The 24,695-nt window shown below is 41.1% G+C and overlaps 1 protein-coding gene across 1 annotated transcript in view; it reads left to right on the top strand.

Moving 5' to 3' along the window:
- Positions 1–6,397: 6,397 nt before the first annotated feature.
- FOXN3 (forkhead box N3) overlaps positions 6,398–24,695 on the top strand; it is a 107,409-nt gene continuing 89,111 nt past the window's right edge. The window contains exons 1-2 of the mRNA XM_087922085.1: positions 6,398–7,139; positions 11,716–12,272. Of these exons, the coding sequence (XP_087778211.1) occupies positions 11,730–12,272 (543 nt within the window). The 5' untranslated portion in view covers positions 6,398–7,139; positions 11,716–11,729. The remainder of the gene's footprint in view (positions 7,140–11,715; positions 12,273–24,695) is intronic.

The following is a 24,695-nucleotide window of genomic DNA, read 5'->3' as shown; positions in this document are numbered from 1 at the left end:
AATGATCTTGTAGCTTCTTTACCAAGTGCTAGTCTGCAGCATATTTGTTGACTGCCTGTTTCTTTGATGGTTGATTCTAAAAGGGAGAAGCTATCCACCATTTTGAGATCTTCATTGTCAATTATAAGGTTGGCTGTTCTACCTGTTATTAACTTGGTCTTCTTTATATTTAATTTTAGTTCCATTTTTTCAGTTTGCTCTTTGACTTTTAGTACTAGGGCTTACAAATCTGCATTCTTAGCTATCGGGGTAGTGTAATTAGTACTTTACAGGTTATTTGTCCATTTTTAAAACCATGCTCATCTTTTTCCAATCCACTCCCCTTAATATATATTCAGAATATAGGTTAAATAAATAAGGGGAGTATATGCAGCCATGCCACACTCCTTTACCAACCTGGAGCAGTTTGTTTCTCTATGTACTATATATACTATGGCTTCCTGACCTGTATATAAATTTCTCATGAGGACAATGAGATTTGCTAGCATAGTTTGGTTAAAACCTTTCCCGTTACTTCTTCTATTGCTTGCCATTATTCAGTGGGTTTTCCATCAGTTCCTATAACTTCCAACAAGTTAATGATCCGAGTATTGATGTAACTTCAATCAGATATGAGAAAAAAAGAATGTGAAGGTTAATATGTTTTTCATATTGTTGCTTGCAGTAATGCAAATTTATATTCTAGAAAAGAAATTATATATTCTGGAAATGAATATACAATTTTGCAATCAAATTACCTTTCAGGTTCTGTCCAGTATCAACAAGTGGTATAAATGGCATGAAAAGGCATCAATTCACATCTAAGTATTTTGACAGAAAGTATTCCTTGGCAAAGTTATGTTAAACATAATTTAAGTGAATGCTTTAATGGATTATGTTATGTAAAAATACATATTATGTCTTCCAGGGAAAAAAAATCTCTCTTCATATGTATGAAGAAAGCTTGATATGGGCTGAAAAGACAGGATGAAATCAGATACGATATCCAAAGAAAATTGCTTTAGAACAGATTTCCAGCTTTGCGGACTGGTGAGGAGGGAGCAAGGGGGTGGTTCCCCATGAGTGGCTGACAAGCGCATATATGCAGCTTCATTTAAGTGAGCGACGTGCACATGCGCATGCCACTCACTTAAATGGAGCACATGCATGACACGCATACTCGCTGCTTGCACAAGTGAGGATTGCACATGCAGGTTTGCCAGCTCTTTCTGTGGTCCCATTGCAAACATCTCATGGCCCATTAGTGGGCTGCAGCCCACAGGTTAGGGACGCCTGTTTTCAATATTCAGTTATAAACATGGAACTAATGTCAGCAATTGGGATACTGAGGATGTCATTCTTAATCATAATTTACCACATTAGACTCATTGATTCTAGTTCACACATAATTCTAAGCTATGGTGTGTTTAATCATTTACTGAATAATCCAGAATTGACTAGGTTATCAACTTGTTGATAACCAAACAAACTACAATAGGGCTTTGCATGATATGCAAAATTATACATTGTGACACAACTTCCAACTAATCATTCTTAGTCTGACTCATAACTCATGTAGGACTCCGTTTTATTTAGCTTTAGAACTTTTCCCTCATCTCATTAAAAGTCAATTTTGCCTCGAACATCAAATGGCATAAAACCTTATTTACCACAGGAACATGCCACTTTTAACTCTTTTAAAAAAATACATCCAAACATCCCTGAAGAGCTCCTGGTTATTGCCACTGAAAACAGTGGTTGTTACATTGACCTACATGTGTGTGTGTGTGTCTTTTAGACACTTGACTTTTGACTTCAGTTGCAAACAGAGAGAGAATGTCTCCTCTCTTGTTGACTTACCTACTTATCTCATTCTGAAAGACCTCTCAGAATGCTTCGAGTATATGTGTTTCTGTGGGTTGGGTTAACATTTGGTAACTTGGGTATTTTAAAAACAGCAAAAGGGCCATGAGATAAGCGCTGTTTGACTTAATAATTCAAGGTCTGCCTTACTTTTAGATAAACAGGCCTGTTTGCAGGGCAAGCAAGGATAAAGGAACAATGGCATTTTGCTTTACAAGGGCCATGGTTTTAATTACTCATTCCTTTCTAAATAGGTTACAACGATTGGCTGCAGTGGTGGTAGTAAAACTTTTTACTACTGGTTCTGTGGGCTTGGTGGGCATGGTGTGGCTTGGTTGGCGTAGCTTGGTGGGCATGATAGGGGAAGGATACTGCAAAATCCAAATCCCTCCCCACTCCACTAACCTGCTTTCCAGCTCCGTTCTCCTGTGCAGGGCTAGACCCAGCCAATCAGTTGGGGCCCGGGAGGCAGAGAATACATGGTGGTGAGGCCAATCAGAGGGGGTATTTGTCTATTCTCTAAACTACTCTCCAAACCACTACCAGTTCTCCAGAACTGGTCAGAACCTGTTGAATACCACCTCTGATTGTCTGGATATTGCATATCTCTGATTGTCTGGATATTGGGTTGGCTTTGGGTAGTTTTGTAAGTATCAGTAATTCACTTCAGCTACTGTGCTGGACATATACACCATGTTACCATCTTAATGTTATTAGTCATACAACTGAGAAGGAAAGCAATAATACTTAATATACACTCACAGACCTATTCAGCCTTGTCTAAAAAGGGTTCCAAAAGGAAGAAATTGTCTCTGGATTACTGTGATTGTTATCATATGTTACTATTTATTTGGGTAATTTAGAAACTTAAATGCTGCAATGATTTTAAATGTGGTGATTCATTTTAACAATGAAATGTATTAGTTACATCCATTTATGCAAAAGCCTTTGAAAAATAATGATTTGCAGAAGCATGTTTGTATGAAAGTTTCTTATGTTTCTATGAAGAAACAAAAATGCATGGATCCAACAGGAAGCCTAGCTAATGCAGCAATCTGTTGCATAGGGGCAACTAGATGCCTTCTGGAAGCCCCTAAACAGTACCTGAAGAACAGCACTGTCCTGCTTTGTTTCCCAAACAAATCATATGCATAAACTCATCTGATTCCTACACCACATCAGCTACATTGTGGCTTCTTTAATTCTGGCAATGTGTTATCAGAATTAAACCACTAATTTATGATGGTCTTGTTGTGAAACTCATTTTGATGTATAGTTCATTCAATAAAATATAATTAAACAAACTATGGTTTAGAGTGCTGTTGAACTTTGCCACTGCTCCAGAACTGAAGGACAAAACACAGGCTTCATGACTGGTAACTAATGATAATCTTATAATTTATAAATTTCTCTAATGTTTTTTGAGCCAATTAAGTTGAGACTGTCTTTTTTTTTCTTTGATTACATACATGACACAATTCATACTAGGCTTAATTGTACTATTAAAAATAAATGAATATAAAATCTATTGGGCATTAGTCCCACTACATCCAGTGCTTTTTACTTTCAGATGAGTATTAAGGTTATACAGTGCTACGGATTCAAAGACAAAGAGATGCTCTAGCGAACAGTGATGCAGATGGGTCTATGACAATTCGCCATGGCCAACTTATTGCAGCCAACTTGCTGCAGGACAACTTGCCATGGCCATCTCGCCACAGGACAATTAGCTGCGGGATAAGAGTCACATTAATATCAAAGAAACATTAAAGAAAGGATTTAAAAGGAGGAACAGAATGAAATGTAAGTGGCAGCAATTAAAATAATTTTTATTTATTGTAAATAATTAAATAGAATTGTTAAATTGTCCTGCAGCGAGTTCTCCCATAGTGAGTTGGCCATGTTGAGTTATCCCATGTTGAGTTGGCTGCATCAAGTTGGTCATGATGAGTTGGCCATAGTGAATTGGCCGCAGCAAGTTGTCCCATTTCTGATGCAGATAGCATCTGATTGCAACTCCATAATTTTTCTTTTGGATTATGCTATAGCTGCAAAGAGCAGTCATACCGTACTATTTGAGGAATTATGGACAGATGCCATGTAATTATCCCATGTAGTCAAAATACTTTTTTAAATTTTCAAATCAAAAGGGTTACACCTACAGCTGCATTGACAGGGACTTACAGATCAAATTGATTTTTAGCAAGTTATGAATTTATGTGAATAAGAATTCCAACTTGTAATTATATACACAGATAGTCCTTAATATACAACTATTCGTTTAACAAGGGTTCAGAGTGAGTTAGGACCCTACAACTGTCACTCTCCCACAAGAGCACATGATTGTGAGTTGGGCACTTGACCACTGGCTTGCAATGTGAGCAGTTGCAATGTCCTGCAGCCACATGATTTGGACCTTCCCAGCAAAGTCTATGAGGGAAGCAGATTCACTTAACAACACACAATTCATTTAATGATTACAGTAATTGATCATAAAATTGGGTGGTTGTATAATGACTCACTTAATGACTGCATCACTAATGACTGAAATTCCAATCCCAACTATGATTGTAAATTGAAGACTACCCGTATGTGGGGATATTTTTGCTTAGAGAAGAGACATTAAGTTGATTTTGTCCCAAAATATTGCTGACCAGTGATTGAACACCTTGTAGTTTGAGGTTCAATGTGTGGAATGAACTTAGGCACTGAGTTTATTTTAGGCACTGTTTGAGAAATGCAGAAATTACCAATGTTATATATTGTACTTTTACTACATAATGGATACTATTTGAATTGTGTCCTTCAAACATAAGATTATATTGCTAATATTGAAAAAGCAGTTAAACTTATGTTCCAAAACAAAAATACACACAAAAAGAAAATGAAAGTTGGACCTATAGGTACACATTTATGTATAAATTATATGTATAGACAAGTATGTATAGGACCAAATTCTATTTCCTTTTTTTCAGTTGTTTCTGGTTTTTCATATTTTTTTCAGTGTCCATTTTCACATCTTTTAGTCAAAGCACAAAAAATACTTATATATAAGCCATCTTTGCTCCATTAGATGAGTCTTGAAAGCTTCGCCAGATGTCATTCCAGAAACATGGACAAGTTGGTAAGATATTACATTGTGTGCGTACTTTTGTCTTAATGCATTAGGTAAACTCATTTTATTATGGTTTATAAAACAAGTAGTAGTGTAAGAAATAGCTAGTTGTAATTCACTCAATAAAACATTATGACAAAGTATGCATACTTTGCAATAGTGTGTGAACACAGACACATTAACACTATGTGTGCTTAATTCAGATTATGAACTTTGAACCAAGTAGAGATACTGGAATAAGTATTCCTACAAGACTGCAGACCTCCTCATTTTGTTAAATTTCACTATAATTATATTGTGTTTCTTATTTGCTCTGTGACTGGCAAACCTCAGTAATATCAGTTTCTTGAAGCATTTTTCATAACCTATAAAATATTATTTTTCCAATATGAAAATGCATTGTTTGGGGGGAAAGGTGAAATTGTCTCTAAAAATCACATTAAGTGTCAGAGAGCTGAAATAAGAAAGTTGTATTTTGCTCATATACTTTAGAATGGACCTCTGGATAGCATTCACCTGAAAAAAAGTTTTTTTTCCCCCAATGAATCTGTCACAAGATCTCTATTTGCCCTTGCATTTACGTGAAGCCAACTTAGGTGCTGTCTTGATTTCATGACTTTCATTTCAGTGATCAGGGATTCTGAAAACTAGAGACCAAAACAATTTGAACCATGTGGTCATTCCTAGTTTATGGTAACATCTGAGTTCATAAATTATGTTGAACCCAACCAACCCAACCATACTACAGTTTGGAGAGATTGTGAGTCTGTCTCTGACTTTTTAATCTTCCAACTGGCCACTTTATGTACCTAATGAAGAAAAGCAGTGAAATAAGTGTCATGGTGTCCCACTGGCTTTGTTTATGGAACACCACCAACTAGCCAGCTACATTTTAATCTGACTGCAAACTTTAAGACACTCTATATATCAATAAACGTCAACATTGGGTAAACATTTTTACACTAACCAAGGGTAAGAGTGCCAGGTGGGCAGAGCCATTGGGTTCAGATACAGCTTGTTCCCAGTTCAATTCCTAGAATTATTGCCTGTATAGCCTATTAGTTTTACTTAATTAGGAGCGAGATCTAGTTGAATTCACGGGGATTTACTTCAGAAGTGAATTGATCCTTCAGGAAGAGTTATCTTTCAAGTCCCCCCCAACACTCTCCCTGCGTGCGTCTTTTCGTTAAGCAGAGGCGAGCAGGTGCTATCTCTTAGTTGCAGTTTTGGAAAGACAGAACTGTCCTTTCTTTAAAAAAAATTTTTTTTAAAAAAAACGCGGAAGGGTGGCGCGCGCTCTCCCTCTCTCTCACACAGACACACAGACACACACACACACACACACACACACACACACACACACATATTCTGGAGTGACTTTCAGGCTCACCCACATACCACGTAGGCTGGTGGGGAGGGGAAAGAAAAAGGGAGAAGCCAGTCAGAACAACCGGAGGAGGAGGGCATGTGCAGCGTTTGGGACTCCAAGTGGTGGAAGGAGAGGCCGAAGGAGGCGGCAGCCTGAGAATTTCTGAGGGCTCACAGGCCTCTCTAGCTGGGCGGCGGGGGGAAGTGAGAGCGGGGCGGCCGCTGCCGGAGAACGCGCGCGTGGGTGGAAACGCCGACCTAACCCCGCGCTTGTCTCGCAATTAGGGTCGCGGAGCAATAACCCCCCCTCTTTTCTTCTACCCCCCCCCCCCGCACCCACCTACCCACCCACCTCCGCTAGCCCTGCCTTCTCCTTCCCTCTGTGGCGGCTAGTCTCTGCTGGCCCTGCCCACGTTTCCCTCTTTCCCCCCCCCGCGGTCATGTGTTGCCTTTTTTTTTGTTGTTTGCCGTGGAAACAATTTCGCTTTCTTCTGGCACCTCCGACCCAAACCTCCACTCGCTCAGACGGGGGGGTGGGTTGGGGTGGGAAGTGAGGAAAGGAAGGGGAGACGACGGCTGGAGCGTTGAGGCGAAGCAAAGAGGGGCGGCGGGGGCGGGGGGGTGAAACTGCAGCAGGGTCCCATGCTCGCCTCGGATTTCCTTTTCGGCTCTGGGCTCCCCTCGCTCTTTCCCTTCGGCCACATTGTTGGCTTCAGCCTGGGGGAGGAAGCAATGCCTTGTTCAATCGGATGAAAAGTTTGCATAATGATCACGGGAAAGGCGGCAGGGAAAATCTAGAACTCACCCCGGACAGGTAAGTTTAGATTTTTTAACATACGTGTGTGCGTGCACGCGTGTGTGTTTAGTATATGGTCTGGGCGTTTTGTCTTTTCTGCTTTCTGTGTAGAGATTCTCTTTCATTTCAAACCGTAATACCTTCGCTGGGAAGATTGCGTAAGATTCTCTGCATTGGAATCGAAAGAAGTAGGGGGGCTAAAAAAATGCACAAGAGGGACAAGAAAAAGGTGAATTGGGCGCAAGACGCAGTAAAATCAGTTCGGAATGTCTAAAAACAACTTCCTGTTCCTCTTGGAAATAAGGGGATGTAAATCCTCTTGGTGTTGTCAGGTGAAGCGGGTCGAGCCGAGAGTTTGCAGGCACGACCCGAATGTGTAATTTTATTATTGCTGCTTTAGTTCTAACTGATAAGACGCTTGACGAATATAGAGTTAGTATTGTGTTTTAAAGTTGGGGGGTGTAGTTTGAAGACGAACTCAACCTTTGCAACCTTTGTATTTTTTCTTTTTCTTTTTGCGACATTGATTGCTTCCAATTGCTTCCTGTAGTTTGGGGGAACATTTTTTTCTCAAGTTTTAAAATCTCATCTTTTTTAAAAAAACTAGTAGAATGAGCTTTAGCATTAAGACTTTTAAAATGATTTTTACAGACATAGATTCATAAGCTTTTGGGGTGGGGGGCGCGTCTATATGATGGCGTGATGTAGAAGAAGATAGGCCAATGCAAGGTTTAAGATATTTGACCAGCATTGAAGGTATGTTCGCTGCAAATGGCACTGTATAGACATAAGTGCAGTTTTCTAGTCGCCTAGCAACGCTATTGATTGATTTGAATCCCAACCAATCAGCGGCCTCCTTCTCCCCTTCAAATGTTTTTGACAAGTACAGTAGGGAGTGTAGGCAAAGTGCAGTCTCCTTGACTGCTCTCTTCACTTAAAAATATTGGCCTGTTGTTTTATTATTTCTTTAAATATATACCATTCAAATGTAGTTTTCAAATATATATCACTGCATAGATGTAAGTTATTTGGAGAAACAATAGTAACTAGTAATTCTTCCTTTTTGTGTATTGTGTCAGTTTTACAACTCTAAATATTAAAACCAGTTGCTGTGCTCAAGCAGCAGTAACGTTTATTTTACACACACTGGTGTCAAATTCTGAGGGCATCTGATAAGAGTTACCCCTTTACAAAATATTTGTTGCTAAGTTGTATGTAATTGGTTAGAATTTTGTTAGAAATGGTAGACAAGTTATTCCCTTGAGCTGGAGTTTAGCTGAGGAAAACTCAGCTGTGTTTCTAAAACTTATTTTGCTGTATACCTTTTTCCTTCATGGAAATCTAAACTAGAATTTCTCTTTTCCATAATTTATCTTAAGTTATGAAATTGTCTGCTGTTGTTTCAACTGAAATGCTGTAAACATGTTCTCGAAACTGTACAGTTAGGTCTACACTAGGTACACTAGAAATACTTAAGCATTTCTTTTGCATCACTTCTGGAAACTGTTACCCTTGGGCACATGAAAGAGGCACTTCTTATAGTTTCCAAGCTGTTGATGTGGAAAAATACATTGTATAATGCACATTAAAAAAAATCTCTCCTTCAGCCATGCACAGCATTTCTCATTAAGTTATTTATATTTTTCAGTTATTATTATTAGAATCCATGAGACATTTCCAGCATGATCCAAGTGGCTTTTACTCTACATAAACATAAATAAAATCACATGCTTAAAACATGTAGTAAAGTGGTTGTGGCTATTAATCCAAACAAATTGTTTGGAAGGTTATAATTTTAATTAACTCAGAGCATATTGAAAACCATGAAGTTAACCCCGTATCTATAGAATTGGAAAGAGTTGCCAGTCTAACATAAGCTCTTAGAAGTCCCTAGTTTTTGTGTGAAAATTGATGGTATTATATAGTCCTTTGGGAGAATGCTGGCAAGTAAGCAAATTAAACTGAAAGAGAGCAGCATGTTGTCATAGCAACAGAGCAATTAAATTATGTTGTCAGCCATGATATAATTTTCCTATTTAAAAGCTTGCTCATGGGATATAAGTTCTCTGTACTGAATGCATTTGGCCACATTGCTTTCAACTAAAGGTGGTGAGATTAATGTTTTAGGGATACACATTGCAGTAATCTCCCTTACTTCCTCAGTGCTTCCATGTTTCAGTGTACTAACAGCGTCTTCACTAGGCAGCATTTCTTCACACTAAAACAGCATTATGAAGAAAAACAGCATTGAAAACTCTTCTTGAGCATTATGAAGAAAAACAGCATTGAAAACTCTTCTTGAGCAATGTTTAGGGGTACTCTCACTACTTCCCCCCCTTCTTTCAAACAAGGGATATGTAGTTTCCATTTTTATAATTTTAAAGAACATCTTAATCACATTTTTGTTCTTAATTGTAGAACTTTGAAGTATTATCAATACATTTTCTCATTAATAGCAGTGGTATGAAATAGATTCATTTAACTTTTTCAAATATTTTAATATTTTCCTTCAGCTTCATTTTTTTCAAACTTTATCTCCAAGTCTGTTTTTTTTCTTGTGTTTTTTTTTCAACTCACCTTAATGACCTCTTATGTAATTATAATTTTTTTAATGTTTTGAAGCATCTTAACAGCATCAAGTCTTTTACATAGGTTTTTGACATGTCATATTAAATTATTGTAATTTTTTTACATTGAAGATGCTTCTAATAATTTTGCATATTTGTTTTCTTTAATAAATTCAATTGCAAAGTGTTGCTTAAGCTCAAAATCTTCCCCAAAGAGTCTCCTAAGAAGTTTTAGAAGTGGCATATGCTGAAGGCATTACATTGAAGAAAGCCTGGTTACATGTTTAATGAGCTTATATAAAAAATGTTGCACTGTATAGAGGCTAATCATTTAAATCTTCATGTAATGCATTGACATTACACTATAAAATATGCTTATCATAACTGTGATTGATATAAAGGAAAATATATTCTAGAAAAGTTGCACAGATGTAAAGCCTTCCTTGAATGAAGCTTAGATATCAAACTAATTGACAACTATTGACAACTTTGTCAATAATACTGGCAAAATATTTTGCCATTTCTCTAGATTGATTTTTTCAGTGTCCAGCTCTAACCTACATGTAGGTTTCTAGTTGGTCTCCTATTCAAACACCAATCAGGATACATACTGTTTTTTTCATTTCCATCAAATGGCTAAAAATGCTTATTAACAAATATAGACTATCTCTAAAGAATTACATTATTTTAATTTAGAGATGTTAATTTTATAGTGTAGTGTGAACATGCTTGAACTTTGATGATATTTGTGGCATACTTGTCAAACTGGTGCCTAAAGGAACCAGTGTTACCTTTATAGTTAGCATGGAAATTTTGCATGTGGCATAAATACAACTAACACAAGCAACTTAGTCTACACTTTATCTTATTATAAACGATTATGTAAAAGTCTTGATTGACCAAAGCCATGATGTGTAGTGGTGGTCAGTATCTTGAGGATGACAATAATATATGGAATACTGATTGAAGATAGATAAAATAATCATTGTTAATCAACTTGTTTTAGAGAAAGAGTAAACGGCTTAAGATGTGGCCTTGATTGCTTAATCTTGATAGCTGAATTTAGGTTTAATTAATGTTTATAATACTTTCTGAAATATTTCCCTAACAAATATCAGATAGTCAGGCTTTTTGTTTGTACACATTTTCTAGCTTTGGTGCCTTTTGCTTTTTAACATGTAATATAGCTTGATCTATTTTTGCATACTATACTCTGAGCCCAGTATAGCAACAACATTATCTACTGATCTATGTATGACATCACTGTTCATGCTTTCTTCTAAGTCACGCTTGTCACATTCATTGTTTATTGTAATTTCAGCTAAATTTGTCATTGTGGGGTGTGAATTCTTTTTCTATATATGCAACTTTTCTCTGCTTCTCTAACTTGTATTTAGATCACTAAAATTTAATTCTGAATGCATACCACAAATTCTATTGTAATTTCTTTGGGAATCTGAGTGAATGCTTGGTTGTAAAAGAGTGTGTGTGTGTGTGTGTGTGTGTGTATAAAGGAGTTTTGCCTGTTTGTGTGTTTAGTCAAAGTTACAGAGGCTATAATTATAATGTGGCTGTGCTCACACTGGAAGTGAAACAGCTGAAATTAACATGAAGCAACTGGTCTTAAGCTCTCAATTTTGTATGCTTATTACAAAACAGTAACTGTTATTATGACCAGTGATATTGAAGTCTATATGATATGCTAGTTTGGGAGAAAGTAAAATTGATAGCATTTGCTTATTTCTCAAGTTAATGGATAAAGCATGATGTCCTTGGTTTTTGTTGTTTATAGGTGGAAAAATTAATGTATTTCAAAAAATACAATAATGTTTATTGCAAAAATTAAAATTTCATTGTCTTATTCTCTGAATGTTGCTTGTATCAGCCTGGATATGTGCGTCTAGGAGGGTGCATAGCTATTAGACTTTGTAAAATGCCCAAATACAGGCTAGGAAATGTTACTTGAATGTTATTTTCTTTTTATCTACCTAACCTTTTTTGTACAAAACTTGGATTTATTTTATTAGGAGCCTCCAACTAAATGGGTCCAGTTATGCCTCCTAGTAAGAAGCCAGAAGGCTCGGGAATTACCATTTCCAGTGGACTGAGCCAGTGTTATACAGATGGTGACCTATCAAAAACTCTACAGGACGAGGAGGACTTAGACTTTTCTTTGCCTATTCTTCGACTGGAAAAAGATCCTATAGAAGATGAGGAACTTACCAATTTGAATTGGTTACATGAGAGTAAGAACTTGCTGAAAAGTTTTGGGGACTCGGTCTTAAGAAGTGTTAGCCCAGTTCAAGACCTGGATGATGATACCCCTCCATCTCCTGCTCATGCTGACATGCCCTATGATGCCAAGCAGAACCCAAACTGTAAACCACCATATTCATTTAGCTGCCTCATATTTATGGCTATTGAGGACTCTCCAAACAAGCGGCTTCCTGTGAAGGATATATACAACTGGATTTTGGAACACTTTCCTTATTTTGCAAATGCTCCTACTGGATGGAAAAATTCTGTGAGGCATAATCTGTCATTAAATAAATGTTTTAAGAAAGTGGACAAAGACAGAAGTCAGGTGAGGCTGGAATAATGTCTGTAAAATCCATTTAGTCTTCTAATCTTTATTACTGTTTTGGGTTTTGGGTTTTGTTGTTCTAGTTCAAGTGGGTCAAGCAGTTGCATGTCTCTTTCCTCACTCTCAGTATTGTTCCATGCATTTTAAGAAATAATATTTGATCTCAAGTGGTTAGTTCATAAAACATTGAATTTTTTTCTCTAGACAGTTGTAAGATATTGTTTGTATAAATATGTAGTATACATTTTTAAATTCCATATTATATATCTCTACGATACGAATATAGGCTGTTTTGTTTTATTGATAATTTTTAGACATACCAGGTGCATGGAATCACATAGAATGAGTTGAATACAATGCTTGGCTTTATATACATCTGTGCAGTTTTTGCTTCTCTTCCACTTTAATTGAATGTGAAGAAATTGATTTCTTATGTCTAGTGTTGCATGCACAGACCTTTGCAATCTTGCAGTTTTCAGTTTATTACTAAACAGTAATTTTTACTGCATATTAAGTTTTCATTTATAACCATCTGCTGTAACTTTGGTTTATTTTGGGTTGCTTGCTGCCATGCAAGGAACTGATGAGATCTATATCTTAAGTTCGGTAAAATTCACAAATTGACCCATGGGAAAAAAAAATCTAGGAATCAAAGAATATGTTTTTGGCTTGGGTTTTTGCTTGCTTAAATTTGGATCAAGTATTTGAGCTGAGGAGAAATGAAAGTCTTAAGTTTTGCACAAAAAAAGCACTGTGATTTGAGATAAATAGCTTATGTACAGATTTTCTACCCAGGATTGCATTTTACAGAAGATGCTTCTAAGTACTTAGTCTTTCTGGTCAGTATTTTATCACTGGCAGCAGATCTGGAGGTTTAAGCACCTGCTGCCTAATTGTTTGCACTAAAGAAGCAAAAATTGAATGTAGGACCATTTTTATACCAAGGTTGTTCTCTCTGATTGGATAACTATCTCTTGCCATTGCTTTAGTTGTTGAATTATATAATCCAGTCTTTTATTGAATCTATTATGATCTAAATCTTCTTGTAGCTACTTTTGAGACACACCAATATTTCCATTAGATGGTATCTCTTGTTGGTAAAATGTAAAAGCTGAGATTAAGAATGATTTGAGGAATGTTTGTATCTTGCACAGCTGTGTTAGAAGCAACACATAAATGATATTTATGCAGTACATGCCTTGTTACAATGATTGATGCCTCCTTTCTATCAAATCCAATGTATTTTCAACTTTCTGTGACACACAGCAGTTAAGTCTTAAAGTGCATATATGTATGTATGTATGTATGTATGTATGGCATTCAGCTTTGTTCAGGTATTTTCCCACGTCATTGTAGTTGTGCTTTTAAAGTTGTAGCAACGTTTCGGCAGAATCTCATCTGCCATCATCAGGCTTCTGGATAGTGTTCATATGTGAGTCGGACTTTTACAGTCGTTTCAGATTTAAATTTGGGGCAGGCTATTGCTGTGCCAGAATGGTTTTTTCTTCATCCTGATTGGTTGGGAGTCTTGGTCTGTGTTTATTGGTCTTGGAGTTTGCTGTGTTCTGTTTGATTGGTGTTTCTAGTATCTTCTGTCTGTTTTTTGGCTCTTTTTGTCTCTTGATTGGCTGGCAACATTGTGTTACTTTATTGGAGGCCTTTAGTGCAGCTTGGCTCCGGGTAAATGGACGGCTATCATTAGTTAGGAAGCTAGGTTTCATCTGGGTGCCTGGTTGGAGTGTGTTTGAGCTGGAGGTATCAGGGGGGATCTGTCTGTGCCCAGGTGTTTGCCTGGCTTGTGGTGTGGAGATTTTTTTGTTTGTGAGTGCAGGCTTCCAAATGATTGACAATCTGGTGGAATCATCTCTTCTATTCATGCTTTCTGGTCTTTTTTCAATCTCTATGGCTTCTGTGATGATTCTGTGGCTGGGGTTTTCTATGGTGGCTAGGGTTTTGGTGCCATTGAAGTTGATGCTATGACCTGTGGCTTCCATGTGTTGGACTAGTGAGGAAGTGTGTTCCAGCTTTTTGACTGCATTTTTGTGTTCATCCAGGCAGGTACTTATTCTTCTATTGGTTTGTCCAATGTATGTGGCCGGGCATGATGCACAGGGGACTTCGTATATGCCTTGGTTTTCCAGGTCAATTTTATCTTTGGGGTTTCTAAGGATGGCTGATATTTTTCTGTCTGTTTTGAAGGCAGTCTTGATGTGATGTCTGTGTAGTATCTTACTAATTTTGTCTATTTTTGTCTTTCAGTTTTAAATTTGGGGCTAGCCCCATATATATATATGTACAAATTTTTCTTTCTCCAAAATGCTAGTAAATGTAAAAATTCTACTGAGTTATTTGGTAACCCCTGTTTGAGGAAAAGACATTTGATATTCAACAGGCTGAAGCAAATGTAGATTATTTTGACCATTCTTTGGTGTTGGATTCTTGTGTATGTGTGTGTGTGTAAATTTCAGAAGAAAGGAATAATGCAAGTACATTACTTTTCAGATATTTTTCTTTCAACCATTCTCCTGTTGACTTTCTGTATCCTTGTCCAACTTTCCTTTGGGTTCAAGCAACCAGATACTCTCATTTCTGTTGTGTTAACATCTTTTCCAGCTGTTTGTAGTCTCCTACTGAGAATCTGATGAAGTTTTTTAAAATGTGATATTGTTATAAGTGGAGTGGATATATTACCTTAAAAATCAAGGTGATTTAGTCATAAGTTGTTAGGAAAAAATAAAGAATATCTTTAAATCAAGATTCTAGTTTTCACTTTCAATATATCTTTTAAAAGATGCATTGCAATTGCTAACTCTGTTTAGAATTTTTTTTACCTCTAAATAAAAAGGCATATTCTGGTTATGTTCACATGTTACACTGAACCAAAACTTATCCATAACCATATTTTAGTCTAATATCCAGATATAGGACAAATTCATGTGTTATCAAGTTTTAGAAAATTGAATTGAATAAACTTTGATTAACCAGTATAAAAATATATTGTATACATATATCCTGTATGTTTAAAAAAAAGCATGTAGTTAGCCTGTGACCTATATCCAAAATCTGGGCTCTATTATGGTTGTAAGTTATCATAATAGTAAATTGAGGCACCGTGTGCTTGAAACTGACTTTTATGAGTTTTTTATGATTCACTGTGAATCACATAATTAGGTGAATCCAGTATATCCAATGGGTACTTTGCCATTTTCTGCTGGAAAGTGGCAAAAAGTCTCAAATTGTGTCACATGACTGTCGATGCTGCAGTCAGTTGTAAACGTGTACCAGTTGCTAAGCGCCCAAAAGGACTGGTGTGTGTGTGTGTGTGTGTAGTCACTTTCAAGGATAGGTGATAAGTAGCTGTTTTGAAATCCAGTCTAACTTCAAACGGTCATGATGCAATTATAAGTTGGGGACTACCTATCTGTATTCCACATAGATACAGTGTTATCTAGGGCATGAAACAGTCCTGTTTTTCCAGGGAATGGGGATGGTTGGACCACAAGTTCTATGATTCTCAAAAACATTGTCTACGTTAGGTAGGATATGAGTTTGAGGACTTCTAGTTAAACTCAAATATAAGGTGCTGGCTTGGTAACATTGTTACACTCAAGTTACATCAACAAATAATGTATTCATTTTTAGGCCAAGCATCTAGATTTTCTTTTTTATGCTATTAGTTACAACAGTGCTAAGGTGCTAGTAATCCCAATTTGTCACTTGAAAACCAAATAAATCGCAGAGCTCAGCTAATAAGTATGTATGGCCTCAGTGACATATGCATTGATACTTTGGGGGTGAAACTTGAAACTTGATGAATTACCAATGTTTTTCTTTTTACTAAGCCTGAAAAATACTTTTCCATACTTGGAAAAAAAGCATTTTTTAAAAAATTCTTGTACTTAACATGTAAATTTACAAATCTGATAATTTTAACTGCAGTTTACTGTAAAATATCAAAATACTATTAAGCTTGGTTCATGGACTCCATTTGAAGAGATAATTAGCCATTGCTTTACTTTATTTGTCCAAACTATTAATCTTGTTTGCTTAACTCTTCAGGCAGAATAGAAATACTGTAAATAAATTGATTTTGTGAGTTCAAAACCATGTTTTGAAAAATGTATAATATGGCATATCATATGGGTTTCCCTCGATTTACAGTGGTTTGTTTAGCAAATATTTGAAGTTACAATGGCATTGAAAAAAGTGACTTATGACCTTTTCCACACTCACGACCATTGCAGCATCCCCTGTGCTTATGTGATCAACATTTGGATGCTTGGCAACTGGTTCATATTTTGCAGTGTCCCCTATGTAGTGGTAAAATGGTTAAAAATCTTTTTTATCCAAAGTTGTTATTTCCCATATGTTTTATTTTTATTGCAAAGTGTAATTGTGATTTGAAAAGTGGTTTATCTTTATTCAGAATTTGAGCCATGTAATTCCTAAAATAGACGTTTATAATTTCATTTCAGCATGTTTAATTTTTTTTTTTTAACATGCAACTAAAACCTTTTCCAAAATAATAAAAAAAACTTAGCCAGGAGTAAGTTATACATAACACCCAAAATCTCTTTAGTGTTTGGATTATGTTTTTTTCTTTTCTTTTTTTTTCCTTAAGCTTTTTGTTCTTTTGGCAGTTCAGACTCAGTTTTGTTCAGTTAAAACTTTTCAGTAATTTAATGTTCTGTTGAAATTCATTAGAACTTTGTCGAGCACTTGGGTCCATTTTCTTTTTCAGAAAGTGAGCAAATTGAGGTGTACAAAAATTAAATGGAAAATAAATGCTCATTTAATTTAGACTTCTCTTTATAATTTGTTTTATTACACTGAGTATCTGTATTCATATGTGTTTTGGCAGCTATAAAACATTTGGGATGCTACAGCGAGGACTTTCTTTTTTAAAGCAAACTTTAGAAAATGGTTAACTTTGATTGGATGTTTCTGCTTGTCTTTTTCCTGTTAGATCTGTTCCAACGAGTTTAGGGATATTTCCAATAGAACACAGGTGGGAAGCAAGTTACAGTAGAAAGGATAAATTTCTAGAAATCAAGAACACCCCTCCTCTCCCTTGTTCAAGCATCCTTTATTTATCCTTTGTCAATCCTGATGTTTGATCCAAACATTTTAAGGAATTCTAAGAATATTGGTTTGCCCTTTTGATATATTTGAGTGCAACATGTTATATTGGTTTAGCTATGCAGGGATAGGCAGAACATTTGAACAGGCTACGAGAGTAATTAAATTCAGTGTCTACTTAAACAGCAAGAAAAAATCTTACAGAACTCATCTGGAAGGGAAAAATAGAATGAATTGCAAATAGCAAAAGTTACAAAAGAAAAGTAAGTGGATAAGCATATGAATAAGTTTGGTCTACTGTGAATTAAGCCAGATAGGATATTTTTGCTATAGCCTGTTACCCAGCTGTAGTCTCATGCTACCTTTAAAGAAAAGGAAGTTGCTATCGTTGCTTGGAGAGTTGTTCTCCATAGAGCTGCTATGAGCGTCCAGAATGGGGAAGGTGCTCCAGTCTCGGCTCTCACAGGCTGAGCTTGAATTGAGGAACGCTCCTCCCCATCACGTGGTCCTCGTAGCGTTCTCCAGTTTTAGCTCAGCCTCGAGACAGTCAGGCTGTGTTCTCTACTAGCTCGTGGCCGATTCAGGTTTTTTTCCTCAAAAGGACTTCTATCAGGTTGGACCTTTGATTCTCCTTATTTGCGCAGTTGCCCTGGGGTCTACAGCTCCCTAGGGGAGTTATCCCCATCCTGGGAATGGGGGAAGTTTAATTCTTTACCCTGGGCAAGTCCCCAGCGCGTCAAGCTGCTGCCCCCACTTCTGCCTACCGCTTCGTTTGCTCTGCCGCTGAGCACCGCTTTCGTTTCCTGCCTCCTTTTTGGTGTTTCCCCCCCATTGAACGCCTGTAATCAGGGGAGATAATTCCCCCTGTTCCTCCCGTTTCTTCTTGGGCCTTCATAGGCCCCTTCATTCTGGGAGAGTAACCGCCGCTGATAGCCCCCTCGTGCATTCGCGGCCGCCATTTTGGGCACCGCGTGGTGGCCGCCATTTTGGACACCGCGTGGCGGCCGCCATTTTGGGCGCGACCGCATGGCCGATGCCATTTTGGGGCCTTCTCTAACAGTTTGCCGGACTGCGTTGATTGAAAACTCTCACTAGGCAGCTCCTCAGAGACTGCTTAAAGCCGTAGCTCGCTCCCTCAGGGCCGCTTCTTTCAAGGGTTCTCGAGCACCCATAAGGTCCGTTGGCTCCGCAGCCTCCTCAGCTGGCGACGTAGCAGCACCTCACTTCTCAACCCCCCCGGTTTCGATCTGGGGGATAGCTGCTGTAGGCCTTTCTGTTACACATGGGCCTGGCGTTCTTTCGGCTAATTGGCTTCACGCAAAACCGCTCTAATAACACAAGCATTGCAACTGATTGGGCTGTAATCCCAGTTTTTTTAAAAAAACATTAATAATATCAATTTTTTCACTAAAAGAGGTGTGTGAAACAACCGCTGTGATACCCGGCCTTGGTGTAGGTCGCACTCAGATGAGCCAACCGTCTCATACTAATTTAAATAATTTTTCTTTCCAGCTTCTTCTAGATGGCAGATGACAATTCTTCACGTGGCCCTTCTCTGAAGGCCAAATCCAAAACCCACTACCTGCGCAAACAGGCACAGGAGACCTCCAAAGCCTCTCAGAGGGATGCCCTCAGACGCCACAAGGCACTAGAGAGGGAAATAGACAGGCGGTCTAGAGAGTCAAGCTCCGTGCCTCTGGCCCCTCCTCCCGCTACTCCCTCAACCTCCTCTCAGCCTCCTCCCCCCTCCTCACCTGCTCAATCCTCAGCCTCGCTGCCTAGGCAAGCTCCTGAAGCTACTTTCACCCCCACTGCTGCTGGCCTGCGCCAGGAGGAACCACAGGAACATCCCATGGCTGAAATCCCTGAGAATATGAGATCATGGATGGAGTTCGCCATCCGTCAGGGAATCGCGCAAGGGCTCCAGCAGATGGCCGGTCCGGCCCCTCGGCCTGCGGCCCCTGAAATCCAGGTTCCATCCGTCAGATCGCTCTCCAGGTCGGATGCTTCGCATGGTCAGGTACTATCCCAGAGGGAATTGCCTCTCTCTCTTGGGGTAGAGGAGGAGGAGCAGGAGCACGGGGACCCTACTCAGTTTGGGGAAGAGGAGGACCTTGACTTGGGGTCCATCATCTACAGCGAACCCCTCTCACGGGCAGAACCAATGGAGGGGGAGATGTCAGAGGATGAAGGCCTCACCCCGGACCAGCCCACCTTTGTGGGGTTGTTTAAACCGCACCTGTTCAGGTCGATCCTTTTCAAGGCCAAAACCATCTCTGGCCTGACCTCCCCCCCCGAGCCTGTAGCCTTGGGGGGGGGGGGGCACGACTCCATTTTCAGTCAGCCTGTGGTAGAGACCGACGTCATCCCGGTCCCACCTATCTTTTCTGATCTGGTTTCCAGACAACTGGCCTCTACGGGGGCGCCTCCAGCCCCTTCCAGTCAGGACAAACGTTTCTTCAACCTTGACCCTGATTTTTCTCTCCTGCTAGATCCCCCCTCTGTTGACGAACCCATCGTGGGTCTGGCTTCCTCCTTGACCCCTAGCGATGCCTTAGAGGCCCTGAAACTAGAGGACAAGCGAGCCAAGCTAGCCCTGCGCCGTGCCCACCAATCCGACGCCTGGGCTATTAGAGCGGCCACGGCTGCGTCCTTTTTCACCAGATCCTCAATCAGGTGGCTCTGACAGCTTAAGCAACATGTCCCCGCGTCCAATCTCAGGGCGCATCAGGACATCGCAAAGCTCACGGCCGCGGCCGAGTTCTCGGCCGACGCTACTTATCAGGCCGTGAAATTCTCCACCAGAGCCATATCCTCTCAGGTCACCGCTCGCCACTTGCTTTGGCTCCGCCACTGGCAAGCGGACATCAAAAACAAGGTGAAATTGGCATCCGCTCCCATTTCGGGAGGTAAATTGTTTGGGCCGGTCCTTGACCCCTTACTGGTTGAGAGCCGCAACAAGCGCAAATACCTTCCCTCGCTTTTTCTGAGGTCTGACTCCAGAGCCCCCGCCTCCTTTCGACGAGGTTCCTTTCGGCCCTCCTTCCAGGCCTCTTTCCCCCCTAGGTACCTTCGATCTCCCTCCTACAGACCCCCTCCACCGCAAGACCGGGCGGATTCAACCGAGAGGTCCAGAAGGGATGGTCTCTATAAAAGGCCCTTCCAGGGATCCGGGAGCAGGCCTTTCCGCCGCTCAAGATAACTCAACCTTTCCCCCCATTGGCGGTGGCCTCAAGTACTTCGCCAGCCGATGGGAGACCACCACTACTGATGCATGAGTCAGGGACACGGTCCGTTTCGGCCTTGCCCTTGAATTCCAGTCCCCTCCTCCTGATTTTTTCATGTCCTCCCCCCCTTCCAAGAACCCTGCTAAGCGGGCCCTCATGGATGCCGCCATCAGTCATCTCCTCAATATAAAGGCTATCCAACCCGTCCCCGCCGCTCAATGGGGACGAGGGTTTTATTCCCATCTGTTTGTAGTGCCCAAACACTCGGGGGGTTGGAGGGCTATCTTAGACTTGAAAAGGCTGAATCGCTTCCTAGCCCCCCGTAAATTCAAAATGCACACCTTACAATCAGTTCTCCTGGGAACCCGACAAGGGGACTGGCTCACCTCAATTGACCTCTCCGAGGCATACTTGCACATTGCAATTCGGCCCTCCCACTACAAGTTTCTGCGGTTTTCCTATAATAAACAGCATTTCCAGTATGTCGCACTCCCTTTTGGTCTATCCTCCGCTCCCAGGGTTTTCACCAAGGTCTTGGCGGCCCTGGCCGCCCACCTGAGATCCTTCCCGGTCCATCTCCACTGTTACCTGGATGACATCCTCATCCTGTCCTCCTCAAAAGATCAGGCTCAAAGAGACACCAGGCTCACCCTTACTGCCCTTCAGGATCATGGGTTCCTGATAAATTGGAAGAAAAGTCACCTTTCCCCCTCTACCCGGCTTACCCATTTGGGGCCGGTGATCGACACGGTTCAGGAGCTAGTTTTCCTGTCCCCGGACAGGTTTCTCAGCATTCAACAATCCATCAAGCACATCAGGCGGGCAAAAAAAGTGTCTCTGTTAGATTTGTCAAAGCTCTTGGGGAAGCTGGTTTCATGTATCTCTGTTATCCCTTGGGCCCGTTTTCACACCAGGTCCCTTCAATGGTTCCTGCTCCCGCATCAGCGTTCAGGAAGGAGCAACTCAAGACTCCCGGTCAGAGTCCCTCCAAGAGTCCTCACGTCCCTCCTTTGGTGGACCAGACCGGCCATCAACAAGGGCCACTACTTCAAGGAGCCCGACCGGCTGACCATCACCACAGACGCGAGCCTCTTCAGATGGGGAGCTCACGTCCACTCCCTCTCGTCCCAGGGCAAATGGTCGGCAACAGAACGACTGCAGCATAAATTGGCTGGAGCTCCACGCCGTCTACCTGGCGCCGCAGTTTCCTTACCTCAAGTACGCGGGCGCCACGTCCTGGTCCTTACAGACAATGTCACGGCAAAAGCCCATATCAACAGGCAAGGGGGCATCCAATCGATACGGCTCATGAGAGAGGCCGAACGCCTGTGCCGATGGGCGGAAGCAAACCTGTCATCCATCAAGGCAGACCATATCTCGGGGGCTTTAAACATCCAGGCAGATTGGCTCAGCAGAGCCACCCTAGACCAAGCAGAATGGCGTCTCCACCCATCCCTATTCAGGGAGGCAGTCTCAATCTTCGGACTTCCCAAGGTGGACCTCTTTGCATCCCCGCTCAATGCCCAGCTACCAAGGTTTTTCTCCAGGTACCCTTCTCACGGGGCGGAGAACCACAACGCCCTCTGTTGCCCTTGGCCCCCAGGGCTCCTTTACGCCTCCCCCCGCTAACCCTTATCCCCAGGGTTATCCACAAACTGATCCTGGAACAAGCGGAAATTCTTCTGGTGGCCCCTTATTGGCCCAGACGTCCCTGGTTCGCGGACCTTCGCAACCTCTCGGTGGCCCCCCCCAGAGGATCCCACCCGACAAGATCTCCCTGTCCCAGGGCCCTCTCACACACCCGAAACCCCAATGGCTCCAATTAGCCGTCTGGAGGTTGAGCGGGACCGCTTAAGGAGAGAAAACTTCTCCAACCAAGTCATAGACACTATTCTGGCAGCCAGACGGCCCTCAACCATGCGAATCTACAACGCCACGTGGGTCGCCTTTCGTAGTTGGTCTCACAAACTCCAGATCAATCCCCTCTCTCCCTCCATCGCTCAGGTCCTGGAATTTCTTCAGGAGGGCTTCAATAAGGGTCTATCTACTAACACCCTAAGATGGCAGGTCACGGCCCTGGCAACCGTTGTTCCCTCTGATAGAGGGGGTTCCCTCTCTCATCACCCCCTTATCCGGGCCTTCTTCAGGGGAGCTTCCAACCTGCATCCCCTGACTATACACCGTTATCCCACCTGGGATCTCAATAAGGTCCTTGTCTCTCTTACCAAGCCTCCCTTCGAACCCATCAGGGAGGCCTCCCTCCAGTTCCTGACCCTCAAAACTGTTTTTCTTGTGGCTATCACATCCGCTCGCTGGATCTCGGAGATAGCAGCCCTCTCCATCAGACAGGACTTATGCGTGTTCCGTTCAGATAGGGTCGTTCTCCGACCTGATCCCACTTTCCTACCAAAAATCAACTCAGCTTTCCACAGAGCTCAGGAGCTCATCCTCCCGAACTTCTGTCCCAGACCATCTCGGGAGAGGGAGAGACAGTGGCACACCCTTGATGTGAGGCGCGCCCTAAGGATCTACATCAGGCACACCCGACCATTCCGGAAGTCAGAGGCCTTGTTTCTGTCTTTTCAGCCTAAGTCCCTCGGCCACAAAGTGACTCCTACCACTGTGGGCCGTTGGATTAGGGCCGCCATTTCTAAGGCATACCAGGCACAGGCCCTACCTGTTCCCCCCGGCGTGACCGCACACTCCACCAGAAGCGCGGCTACCTCTGCCGCATGGGCCACCCAAGCTTCAATAACTGACATCTGTAGGGCTGCCACCTGGGCATCCCCATCCCCTTTTATCAGGCATTACAAAATCGATGTATTCGCCTCAGCTGAGGCCTCTTTTGGCAGGCGGGTCCTTCAGCGGGTCCTTGAGGTTCCAGAGGAGATTCTGAACCAGACGGGATCCTGCCTGTAGGACTTGCCAAGCTTTGGTATGTCCCATTCTGGACGCTCGTAGCAGCTCTATGGAGAAGGGGCGTTGGTTCTTACCTGATACGCTTCTTCTCGTAGAGCTGCGTAGAGCGTCCAGCCCCACCCATTTACCCGTCTGGTGGGGAATCTTGTTTTCGGCCAATAGATTAGCTTTTAGTTAGGATGAGAATAAGGCCTTCTCCTTCTCGTCTTCGCAAAACTGGGGAACGCTACGAGGACCACGTGATGGGGAGGAGCGTTCCTCAATTCAAGCTCAGCCTGTGAGAGCCGAGACTGGAGCACCTCCCATTCTGGACGCTCTACGCAGCTCTACGAGAAGAAGCGTATCAGGTAAGAACCAACGCCCCATTACTCCTCTCCAGTGGAGTTAAAACATAAATATAAGCATGCATTTTAAGCATATGATTTCATAACATAACTGATAGTCTCTTGCCAATTAACAGATTTGGCTTAATTGAGAGTAATAGCAATATTTTGGGTTTCATGTTGGACAGTTTCATTAAATGAGCAATGTGGTTCTAATTTTTTCAGTGTTTCTATTGGAAACTTGGTTTTTAATCTGTTGTTTTTATTACTGTCCAAAGAAAGGATATGTGGCAAATGATAAACGGGTAGGCCTTAACTTACAACAGTTCATTTAGGGAGCATTCAGAGTTACAGTGGCACTGAGAAAGTAACTTAGTGACCATTTTTCACACTTATGACTAGTGCAGCATCCCCATGGTCATGTGATCAAATTCAGACAACTGGTTCATATTTATGATGGTTGTATTGTGTTGGGATCATGTGCTTTTGCAACCTTCTGACAAACCAAGTCAACCGGGAAGCAACTGTGTTACTAACCTAACAACTCCAGTGATTCACTTAACAACTGTGGTAAGAAAGGCCATAAAATGAGGCAAAACTCACTTAACAAATGTCTCATTTAGCAACAGAAAGTGGGCTCAATTGTGATTGTAAGTTGAGCACTTACCTGTACTTCCAAAATTACACTTTAAAATTCTTTTAGTTCTGGGAATTTGTGGGCATTTATAAACTGATTCTTGCAGCTTTTTCAGTTATGAACATTATTTTCACTTTAATAATACGTAAAAGAAATGCTTCTTGGGTTTGGAATGCTTTGTTATTTTATAAATTCAGTAGCAGGACACAATTTTTAAATATTTTTTGAATAAAGCAAC

This window comes from Pseudonaja textilis, chromosome 1 (genome assembly GCF_049901715.1).
Source record: "Pseudonaja textilis isolate UNSWEBS1 chromosome 1, rPseTex1.2, whole genome shotgun sequence".
In the NCBI taxonomy this organism is placed as follows: Eukaryota; Metazoa; Chordata; class Lepidosauria; order Squamata; family Elapidae; genus Pseudonaja; species Pseudonaja textilis.
Note: the sequence above shows the minus strand (reverse complement) of the source record. Positions and strands in the feature narration are given on the sequence as shown.